This window comes from Trachemys scripta, chromosome 19, assembly GCF_013100865.1.
Source record: "Trachemys scripta elegans isolate TJP31775 chromosome 19, CAS_Tse_1.0, whole genome shotgun sequence".
Taxonomy (NCBI): Eukaryota; Metazoa; Chordata; order Testudines; family Emydidae; genus Trachemys; species Trachemys scripta.
The window spans coordinates 16,989,301-17,000,023 of record NC_048316.1 but is presented as its reverse complement, the minus strand read 5'-3'; the positions used below and the strand labels follow the sequence as shown (position 1 = coordinate 17,000,023).

The 10,723-nt window shown below is 54.3% G+C and overlaps 1 protein-coding gene across 2 annotated transcripts in view; it reads right to left on the bottom strand.

Annotated features, from left to right (window-relative positions):
• Window positions 1–5,170: 5,170 nt before the first annotated feature.
• Window positions 5,171–10,723, bottom strand: part of MFAP2 (microfibril associated protein 2) — a 27,473-nt gene continuing 21,920 nt past the window's right edge. For both annotated transcript variants that reach the window (XM_034753597.1, XM_034753598.1), the window contains exons 7-9: window positions 8,391–8,478; window positions 7,492–7,565; window positions 5,171–7,004 (exon numbers count right to left, since the gene is read on the bottom strand). In XM_034753597.1, the coding sequence (XP_034609488.1) occupies window positions 6,901–7,004; window positions 7,492–7,565; window positions 8,391–8,478 (266 nt within the window). In that variant the 3' untranslated portion in view covers window positions 5,171–6,900. The remainder of the gene's footprint in view (window positions 7,005–7,491; window positions 7,566–8,390; window positions 8,479–10,723) is intronic.

Sequence of the window (10,723 nt, the reverse complement as noted above, 5' to 3'; positions counted from 1 at the left end):
CCCGCCACTGTGACCAAGGAGCCTTCAGTCCTAAGCACCCTCCGGCTTGATGCTCCAGCCCTGTGGCAGGGACATTGGGTTTGTATAGAGGGGCGATGCCCCTGCCATCACCCTCCCCATAGGGCCCTGTGGATTCCCTGGGTGCCCAGCCCTTTACAAAAGACCAGCACGCGCCCACGTTCCCCTGAGTGTGCGTCGAGTCGGGTTGACAGGGAATCGGGGAGCGTCTCAGCGCTGCTACTTGGCCTTCTCCACGAGTGTATCGTTACGGATACGCTACAAATGGAAACTAATCAGTGACAACGGGCAGCCTGGCTCTGATTTTTCAGCCGCCCCCCGCTCAAAGCACAGTCCATTGGCGCTGGGGGTGCCCAGCGCTGGGCAATCAGGCGCCGGGTGGCTTTGCTCAGAAGCCACCTTCAATCCTTTTGTAGCATCTTTCCAACGGCGGGCGAATTGTTACACTGGATAGCAGCCACCTTCCTTTTGAAGCGGGGATAGAAGGTAACGTTGGCTAGTCTTCAGAGCAGGGGAGTGAGGACTCCTGGGTTCTATGCGTGACGCTGATGCATCGTATGATTGCCTCACTCTGTGCCTCAGTTTCCCCAAAATGCAAGGCTAATAATACTGACCTCATAGAGGAATTCTGAGGCTTAACTAATTACCGTGATGCGCTTTGAGATCCTCCGCTGGAAGGTGCTCTGGAGTGGGGTTATTCATAAGCAATATTATTAAGTTTAATAGAAACAGTGGCTTCTTTGTCCAGAGGGTCATGCTGGGGGCTAACATTTAAAATGCAGCGCTGAAGAGGGGAGTGCATTCACAGGCCGACGATTGAATGCCCCTGGGTGACTGGAGTCCGAACATGGGCTCAGGCACCAGTGAAATGGGTTTGCGGATCTGTGTCATCCCGCGGCTATTTCATTAACCCTGAAAGGCCCCTTTAAGCAAAAATATATTTTGGTAGGTGGGGACCAAAAAAAAAAAAATCTACACCCATCCTCAACTAGGTCCTGCAAAACCAGTGTTTGCCTTCCCAGCAAGGACACTTCTGCCATTCCATTTTTTTAAAAAACAGCACTTTCCTAAGCGTAAGATGCTAATGGAGGAGAATGTATATTTGATACATGTCATTTTCTACTGCAGTTTTTACTAGAGGTTTGGAAACTTTTCAAGACTTTGTCCTAACTCTTCGTATGAAACCTGCTTCTGCAGCTCTGGTTTAGCCAGTGTGTTGCCCAGAAAACCCAGAACCCTTTGTAGAAAATGGAAGGTGGGAAGATGTGTTTTATCAAGGATTTGAGTTGGGTGCTCTGCTCTACGCTGGCCCTCCCTGTTGGTTTCCCTTAGACCAGAGACGGGTCACTTTCACAGAACGCTAGTCTAAGCAGCTGTTGATTTTTGAATGTTTGCTCCTCCTTTCCAGTAGCCTCATGCCCTGCATGGGCATGTTGGCTGAGAACGTGCCCCTAGTGTCGCTGTACGTCCAATACCATCTCAGGGCCCCCGCTCCTCCTAGCGTCCTGCTCACACCCAGTGCCTGCACTGGGACGACTGTGTAGTAAGCAATATGTGCTCTAAGTACACCCTGAGCCCGTCGCTGCTTCCTGAAACCAGTAGGTGAACAAACTCCACCCTCAGAGCTACAGTCATTCTTTGTGCCTGCCTAAGCCTAGTTTATTGCACTGCTAGTTATCAGGGAGGGGAAAGCTGAAGGACCCTGAAACCCAGAAGAGCCAAGATAACTGGGTTAGGGGGACAAACTGAACCTGAAGAAGTTCCTTTTCCACCATAGCAACGAGTTGAGCATTAGTGTCCCTTAGAGTTAGCAGCAGACTCTGTACTTGATCCAGCCTTGGCCTTCGTGTCTCGTTAAAGAGCCACTGCCCACTTGAGCACTGATGGCTGAAAAGTTTTAACTTATTACAGGTAACACCAAGCTCATCAGAATTTATTTTACTCTTAGTTTGGTTTGTGCATTTGACAGCACTGTGTGTTTAGTCAGTTTCATTGTGGCGGTTGTTTTACGGGGGGTTTTAAGATCAGAAAGTGTGATTGTTAAACGTCAGGCCTGTTAACCAGGGGCAGCACCTGAAACATCACTCAGGTTTTCGAAACTGACCCAATTCCAGCTTGTCCCAGACCCAAATCCTCCTCCAGTGGCCCTTGGCTCTGCCAGTTCGGTTGATGAGCAGCGCTGTCTAGGCTAATGACAGTAGCATCTCTTCAGACTTCTCCGGTTGTGTGTCAAATGAGAGAATTGGCTGCGGAAGGGCAGCCGTAAAATTAGAGCAGGAGAAGGAAATGCACCTAGTGGAGGTGGCATTTGCAGGGAACTTTTCTCTAATACCCACTGGCCTGGCTTTCTTGGTAAGGTGACTAGAAAGGGACTGAGAGGGCTGGGAAGAAACTCTGCATCAGGGGGCATGTTCTGATCTTAGCCCCCAGCACTAGTGTAACGTAACCCCCACTAGCACAGAGTTCTGCCCCACCCTGCAGCCCCCCTAGACAGTGCAGCCGGAAAGGAGGAAGCCAAATTAACTCCGTGGGCAGAAGTGAGGCTAGCTCACTCAGCCATTGCATAAGCTGTTTACTTAGAAAGCCTGGCCAAGCGCTAGGTTAGCTGGGGCCCACGAACGATGGCTACATGAGAATGGGGCTCTGTTCACTGGCTTAAAGTACAGTTCTGCTCCTAGCAGAGCCTCTCAGCTCAGCTGTGCTCCATTCACAAGTCAGCGGCCCTCACTTTTGCTCGAGGCTTTGAGTCAACCTGGGCCCTTTCCCTTGCCTGCATCAGCACTAATGATTTGGCAGGACCCCCCACCCGTGTCTGGCTGTGCTCACTGACGCAGGTGTAACTGATTGGAATTCAGCCGCGGCCCAAGGAAGCGAGACTGCAGCTGTCTCTTTCGCACTGTATTAGCCCTGCAGGAGCCAACACTTAATAAAAAAAAACACACACACACTAAAAAGCAGCAGCTGTTGCTCTTCATGAGATCAGGCCCCTTTTAAAGCACACTTTCAGGCTGTAGGTTTTTTAGTCCTTTCATGCCTAGAAACATTCCTCTCCCAGCTGGTCTGACACACTAAATTGAAAAGGCAGAGGCTGACTGCCCACAGCAGCAGCAGCGCGATGAGGGCATTATTGAAATCCTGCTTCTTTAGCACAAGATTTTTCTACAGGTGGGTGGATGGGTTTGTTTTTAAAGTGACCAAGTTTTCTACTAGAAATTCTTACTTTTCTTTCATTCTCACTTGTGTAACAATTAATCATGCCAGGAAGAGGTTTTTTTTTGTTTTTTTTTTATAGATTCTATTTGTACTTTCTTGATGAATTTGGACATTGGGGGAGGAAAAAGGAGAGCTTGCCCCACACGCAGTTGGTGCTGTCGTCTAGCTCACCTTGCATTTGAAATCCCTGGTGGTCAGTTCCCTCTAAGCTGAGGCAATGGAAAGACCAACCAGGGAACTCTGTGTCTCTGAGTCAGAGTTTTAAACATTTCCAAAGTTTGTATAAATGTTTTACAGAGGGATTTTCAAAAAAAAATAAAATAAAAATAAAAATCACACTACAGACAGGACATTGCTTCAGCCTGCCTCCCCGCCTTTGCTGTCAGGGAGCGGCACCCGGTCCAGAGTTGCATTAAACAGGAATTTAAAAAGTGTGCCAACGGAGTGTGTGTGATTTCATTTTCTCCTGTAGGAGGTTGCTGCCATTGGAATAGAATTATAGGGCTGGCGGGTAACAAGAGCCAAATCTGGGCCTTACCCGGCAGCACATTGCTATTTGATTCATGTTCATAAATTATAAAGCCAGGAAGGACCTCCTGCCTTAATTTGTGATGGAGTGAACATGAGTGCCTAGTTTCACTGCTGTCATCCAGATCCCCTCAGGCGAGTGGTGAAACTGACAAGGATGGTCACTTTCAGGTTATGTCACCACTTGGAACTGGAGGATCTGGCTTCAGGAGACATACCGGCCCTAGCTCTGCTCCAGCTAGCATGCTAAAAATAGCAGTGTACCCACAGGGGTGGGAGGGGATAGCTGCCCTGAATACAATCCAGCTGGGACCATAGATACATATGGGGGCAGCTAGTCTAGCCTGCTGTTCCACTTCCATTTTTAGCATGTTCCTCCTGCCACTGCTGGGGAAAGCTCGAGGCAAGAGCTTGAAGCTAATGCTTCCTCCAGCGCTGTCTCAGTACGGGGGGAGGTTCTCTAGGCCGGCAAGGAGGGAGTGTGGTCCGAGCCCAGGGACAAGCCTCCGCTGCTTAATCACAGCTCCTGCTTGACGCATCCAGTAGAACCTCCGAACGGTTCATAACTCAGAACAAAGCCGAGTTTAGGCTCCAGCTCCAGCAGCCGACACTCCATGCCAGGTTTCAGCAGCAGCTGGGCCCTTCCCAGCCAGGGAAGGGGTGTGTGAAAGTGGCCTGGACCCCAGCATTGGACACAGAGCAGGAGCAGCTTAGGGTGACCAGATGAAAGGAAGAAAATATCGGGACACATGGGGGTCCCCCAGCAGAGCAAAAAAAAAAAAAGCTGAGTGCTGCCGGCGGAGCGAAATATCGGGACAAATTGCGTCCCGACCAAAGATCGGTCGGGACGCGGGACAAACACCTAAATATCGGGATGGTCCAAATTTTATCGGGACGTCTGGTCACCCTGCTCACAGCCGCCTTGGGCTGGAAGCCCCGGGGTCTTGCTGTAAGTGGCTGCCCCATGCGTGGGGGTGAAGGGGTGGGGACAGGCAGCCTAGATGTGCCTACCTTTGAGATGCAATACAGACACAGGATTTGCTTTTTTGTGTGTCCCTGCTGCTGCCTGATTGGTTACTTCCAGTTTCACGTGGTGTCCGGTTGACCGGCCAGTCTGTAACGCTGGAGTTCGTATCTCTGAGGTGCTACTGGAGTTAAACTGAAAGGCTGGAAGAGGAAAGGGGGAGCTGCAGCAGAAAGCACTGACCAGGAGTCTGGCATTTGGCTCCGGGACAACGTTCACAAGATGCTCTTTGCTGGCGGGATTTTGCGGAAGCCGCGGTGGCGAAATGCGAAGTATTTTCATAGTAGAGCGGGTGGCGGGACGTCTCTGCTCCACGTTGCTGCTACGCTGCCCAGCCCTGGCCGTTCCTCCCCCAGCTCAAGCCGTGAGGCTCAATGCAGCCAGCCGTGACCTTTTTGGGGTGTTTATTTTTTTAAAAATTTGTTTTGTACAAAAAAAAAAAGGAATTATCCGTACAAAGCTACAGCGAATGCAAGCAAACCAGACCAGCCGAGGAGAAGGCAGCGCTTCAGGGCCGCTCTAAGCCAGAGGTACTGGAAAATGGCCTGGCCCAGTTCACCGCACACAGTCAGGGTCACATCTCCATCCATGGCCCCGTTTTTTTAACAAGCTATTTAGCGGTTGCTGCACTCAGCATGGCCATTTAGGAGCCTAAATCTCATTGACTGTCAATGGGATTTAGGTTCCTAAATCATTTACACATAGAAAGGCTGAGCCCGGTAACCCTAAATACCTGGCTCGAAGGGCAGGAGGCGAGGGCACCCCCGGTTGGATCAGGTATGGAGCTGCAAGAGTGACAGATGCCTGGCTTGTTGGTGCAGAGATGGCCAGTGATTTTTCAGTGGACCACAAAGCTCTCCTGCAGGTGCTACGGGTGAGCTAGCACCCGTCTGAGGAAGCGGAGAGATGAAGGAGCAAGCGCACGGGGAAAGAGTTAAACTCCGCAGCTGAAAAGGGCTGACTTTGGCAAAGCACAGAGGGAGAGGGTACGAGTGGCCTCCATCCACCCACCTGTGCGGCATCTACCTCAAAAGAGTCATTATCTTTCTAGGGAAGGAACGGCCTGGACCAGGTGGGAGCAGGCACCAGCATCGTCCCAGCTCAGCTGGCACTCTAGGGCCTGAGTTTCTGAAGGTTGGCTGCAGTGGGCGGATGTTATTTGCTCTGACCTCTCTAGCCCGTCATCTCCCCAGGGGGATCCCAAGTCCCTGCACCGAGAGAACGGGCGTCTCCCATCTCTGCAGCAGTACCCTGCCAGCTGTCAAGACACGCCCCGGGCTGCCTCCCGTGCAGCACAGCATACCCGCTGCGGCCCAGCTCAGACATCTTCAGCCGAGCCGCTGTTCCCCACCCTGCGATCGCCGTGGGGCAGGTAACAAGCGGACGCTTGAGCAGAGGCGAATTGGGGCATAGGCCAAGCTGCCGTTCAGCCCGTTGGCGCGTTCACAAGGCGACCGGGGCGTGAGGCAGAGCGGGGGTGGGACGCAGCAGGCAGAGCCCAGCTCCTGAAGCATTGTGGCAAGCTACAGAGTTGAACAAGCCCGGCACAACTTTGGGGCCAGACGGGCCCGCCCAAAATAGACCCTTGGGCCAGCACCCAGCACAAGCTTCAAACTGCACCCTGGTCCAAACGAAGGACTAAAGCAGCAGCCATCAAACCCACTGGGAAGTCGGAGGAGGAGGAAGGAGAGACAAGGGCAATGGTCTAAGAAAGCAGCAAAAAGGGTGGGTGGGAGAGACCAGAAATTCAGACAAGTCCTTACACTTGTTCTCTACGTATAAATCGAGCCTGGCTGGGCTGGCCTGCACCGGCTGAGTCCAATCAGACTGCACTGGCCCAGTCCAGCCCCTGCCGGTGACTCTTCCAATATAATAAAAAGTAATAAAAAAACCCCATAAAAATCCCTATATTATGTGCACAAAATGGACGTCTATGCTGTTTCATGCACCATGTTTCCTTAGCACCATTGATTTCATGAGCACAATGACAATGTTATTCTACCGGGGCAGACGGAAGGTCGCTCCGGGGAGAGAACTTTCCTCTGGCTTGGCTTGGCCTGGCCTTGAGACAGCAGAGTCGTGGCCCGTGCGTCTGCTGTGGCATCCGCCGTCCAGCCTTAGCAGCCGCCGCAGCTTCTGGCGCAGGAGGTAGCCACGGTCTGGCAGAGGCCACTGGTTGCCAGCACGCCGCATTTGGAGAACTTGTCCCGGCACAGGTCAGCTGTGGAGGGGAGGCGAAGAACCATGAAGGAACAGGGCAGAGCTCGGGGGGGATGGAGCACGAAGGTTCAGGGTTTTGTCAAAACTGAAAACCAGAACGCCAGAAAGTTTCTACAGCTGAAGATTTGTTTCCCCCCCGCCCCCCCCCCACCCACCAGGGGATAAAATAAATCAGTTCCCGAGTAGCTGTGTCCAGGAGTTTAGCATCTTAGGGGCAGAGGGGCCGGCCTGTCCTAGGAGGGCAGAGCAAGGAGTTAGTGGTTGGACCCTCTCACCAGCCCCTCCTCTGTACTGATCGAGGAGCGATTCGCACCCACTGCCCAAGTGTAGGGTCCCCACTGTGTGTGAGCCAAATCTCTCCCTCCCCCGCTTTTTGGAGAGTGCCATTCAGCCAGCCTCCCGCTGAAATGTCCCCTCCCAGTATCCTCCAGAGACCAGGCCGCGTCCCGTCTCACGGGCCAATTCACGCCAGCGCGTCACTTCCTTACCTCGGAGCAGCTCCTCGTGGGCGCACACGGTACGGACACAGATTTCCTTGTTAATAACGTACACCCGGCGGAGGCTGAAAGGGAGAACAGAACGCACGGCCTGAGACACCCTGGTGGATGGAGTGGGGGAAGGGCTCTTTGTCCCCGGCCCGTGCTTGGGCCAAAGTGACCTGTATTTTCACTGTCAAATTGGGCCACGTTTTGGGGGGAATGAAATTCCGCAGACAAGGGCTCTTTTTAATCACGTGTGCAGTGGTGTTGCAGCTGAGTCGTCAGCGAAATGGGGGAGAACTCCTCCCCTCTAACACAAGCCACAGGGCCAGGGCTCTGGGGGGCCCATGGGAAGGTGTTGGTGGCTCTCGGTTACCGGATGGTGTTAGCCTATGTCCATATTAGCTCTGGCTGTCAAGGGAGGCTCAACTCCAGGTCTGCCCTATCTCCCCCCCGCCACACCCCTGTGTTACCATGACTGGGTTGTGTGTGTGGCCACGGGGCGCGTGAATGGGGCCACTCACGCTGCAAGCTCCGGTTCACTGGCTAGTGAGGACAAGGGTCACAAGCCACTGCCCACGTGTAGTTCAAATTCACTCCGTGCAAAGGGGCAGCCCCAAAACTTGGTTCGTCACACCGCGAACTCAGAGCAGCCCAGATGTAGGGTGACCAGACGGCAAGTGTGAAAAACCGGGGCAGGGGATGGGGGGGAATAGGAGCCTATATAAGAAAAAGACCCAAAAATGGGGACTGTCTCTATAAAATCGGGACAGCTGGTCACCCTACCCAGATGGAACTTCTTGTTTTCCTTTATTAAATGCAAAACTGGGCCGTCTTGGGGGCTGCTCCTGGGATGGCCTATGAAAAACCGGGGCCTGGCCCTCCAACCAGCCCTGCCTGCCGCTTACCTGTAGAAGCAGATCTCGTTCAGGCACTGCTTGCAGGGCTTGTGGACCGAGTAGAGCCTGGTGCAGGGATACTGCTCCTCCCGGCAATCTGCCCAACGAGAGAACATGCCCCGGGGACAGAGCACTAGCCCATTAAACTGGCCGCGGACATCAGCCAAACTCCAGAGCAGCTGCTCGTGCTCTGGCATTGGTGCCAATGGGGGAAGCTGAGAGGTAGGGATGGGTGTTTAACAGGGACCCACAATTTCATTTAAGAGCCCGTGGTCAGCAAGCCGCCCATCTCCCTTAACCCTTCCCTGGAGAGCAGCCTCTCCTGCTTCTTCTGCACTGGCTGCACCGGCAGCATGAGCCCAACGGGAGTTCTGACCAGTCTGGGGCAGCGGAAGGCTGGGGGGAGATCGTCTGTGGGCCCAGTCACCATCTCAATGGGAGTGCCACGCCAGTGCTGACTCGGACCTCCTGGTTCCCCGAGTTAATGAAGTGCCCCACAAGCGGAGTGGAGCTGGAGCAGGAATGTCCTCTCTCTATTGCACCTTTCATCCCGTCGGATCCCAAACGACTGCACCCACGTGCCTGGGAATTGCTGTAAGGAGCAGTGAAATGCAGCCACCTCTGGGGCGGAACAGCACAACTGTTTAAATAGCCCCACAGCTTAGGGCAGAAAGTGAAGAACTTTATCTCCAATGAAAACTGGATTGGGGGGGAGGAGGGACTTCAGGGAAGGAGAATTTAGTTACTGGAGCTGGACAGCTGAGTTAACGCCTTTCCTCTTGTGGCGAGTTCTTTAATGAGCACAGAGCCGTGGCCAGAACCTTAGCTTTAGACGACACCTAATAGCACAATAGCGCCCCCTGCAGAATGCTGGGGCATTGGCCCGGCAGTCAGAGGGGACTGCCCCTCAACTGCATGAACGCCGGAGCCTTGCTTAGCTTGCAAACCCTGCTACTGGCACGGCTTTAGGGGGGGACGGGGGGGGGTGCGCCCGCAGCTAGTATCTCAATGGTGAGAGGGCAGGTGCTGATACAGGGCTGCTCCCATGGGTGGGGCTTCACAGATAAAGCCCCTGCTGCGAAGAATGAACAAGCTAAAAGCCACATCTTGCAAGGGCCTTGAATTGCAGGGGCTGGAGGGTAGTCAGCACTTGGTAGAAGACAGGCGGCTAACAATTCCTGGAAAGCTGGCCTCCTTAGGCCGGGAGCAGGAGTTCTCCGCCTCCTTTAGTTCGGCCAGCTGGCAAGCGCCAGGAGTAGGTCCAATCTGGAAGATGATCTCGATTTTCCCTTTGGGGAGGGAGGGGGGCGGAAGCAGGAAAAATGTGATTTCACGACACCGTGCCAGAGTGTTTAGCTTGGAGCAGAGCAGAGCACCTCGGTCTCTGCACGCTTGGCAGGATCGCTAGCGCTGGCCTGCACCGTCCCTCCACCCCCTCCCCGCAATGCCGGGCGGTTAGCCAGCTGCACATGCAGCAGCCCCACACCACGTCACCGGGAGACGGCCGACTTCTAACCCCAACTGCTCTCAGTAACGTGTCCACTCCCAACAGCTCAATGCTCCCAGTGGCGGAGCCAGATGGGTCATCAGAGCGAGCCTGCCCCACACTCACCCAGCAGCGTGGGCTCCTGTCCTGGGCCCGGCTCCCCATGCCGGGCATTACAAGCTGGCTCATGGGGTTGCAGCGCCATACGGGTGGCATGATGGACAGGCAGCTGCGCCAAATTGGAGCGAGTGGCATTGCGATGTGGTGCATGGGGTCACAGCGCCATGGGACCCCGGGCACCATGTTGCAATGCCTGAGTGAGGAACTGGGTGCAGCCTGGCGGGACAGGAGTGGCCACTGCTGGGTGACTGCAGGGCCCCCAAAAGGCACCCCCATACACCTATAGGCCACGAGGGGGGGGCTGTTGCTCCTCACCCTCATTAGCTCTGCCACTGAACGTTCCCCTTACGCGCACAGATCCGATTCCTAACCCAAAGGCAGAGCGGTAACCAGCTAGAGCCTGTGGGCAAGAGAAGGAAACTCCATGGGGCTTTGCAAACTCAGCTGGTTTGTGTCTAACTCTGGGGCAGGGACGGCAGACGGCATCGCAGGCAGAGTTTAGGGAGAGGGCGGAGGAGACCAGCCCCCCACTGCCAGGGCCGGCTCCAGGATTTTTGCCGCCCAAAGCAAAAACAATTTTGGACGCCCCACTCCCCCTGCCGTTCTTTAATTACCCCACCCCCGGCCCCGCCTCAACTCCGCCCCTTCCCCAAATCCCCAGCCCTGCCTCCTCCCCCCAGGCTCTCAAGCCTAGGACGGAAGGAGGGGGAGAAGCGGCGCCGCGCCGCGGCCACTC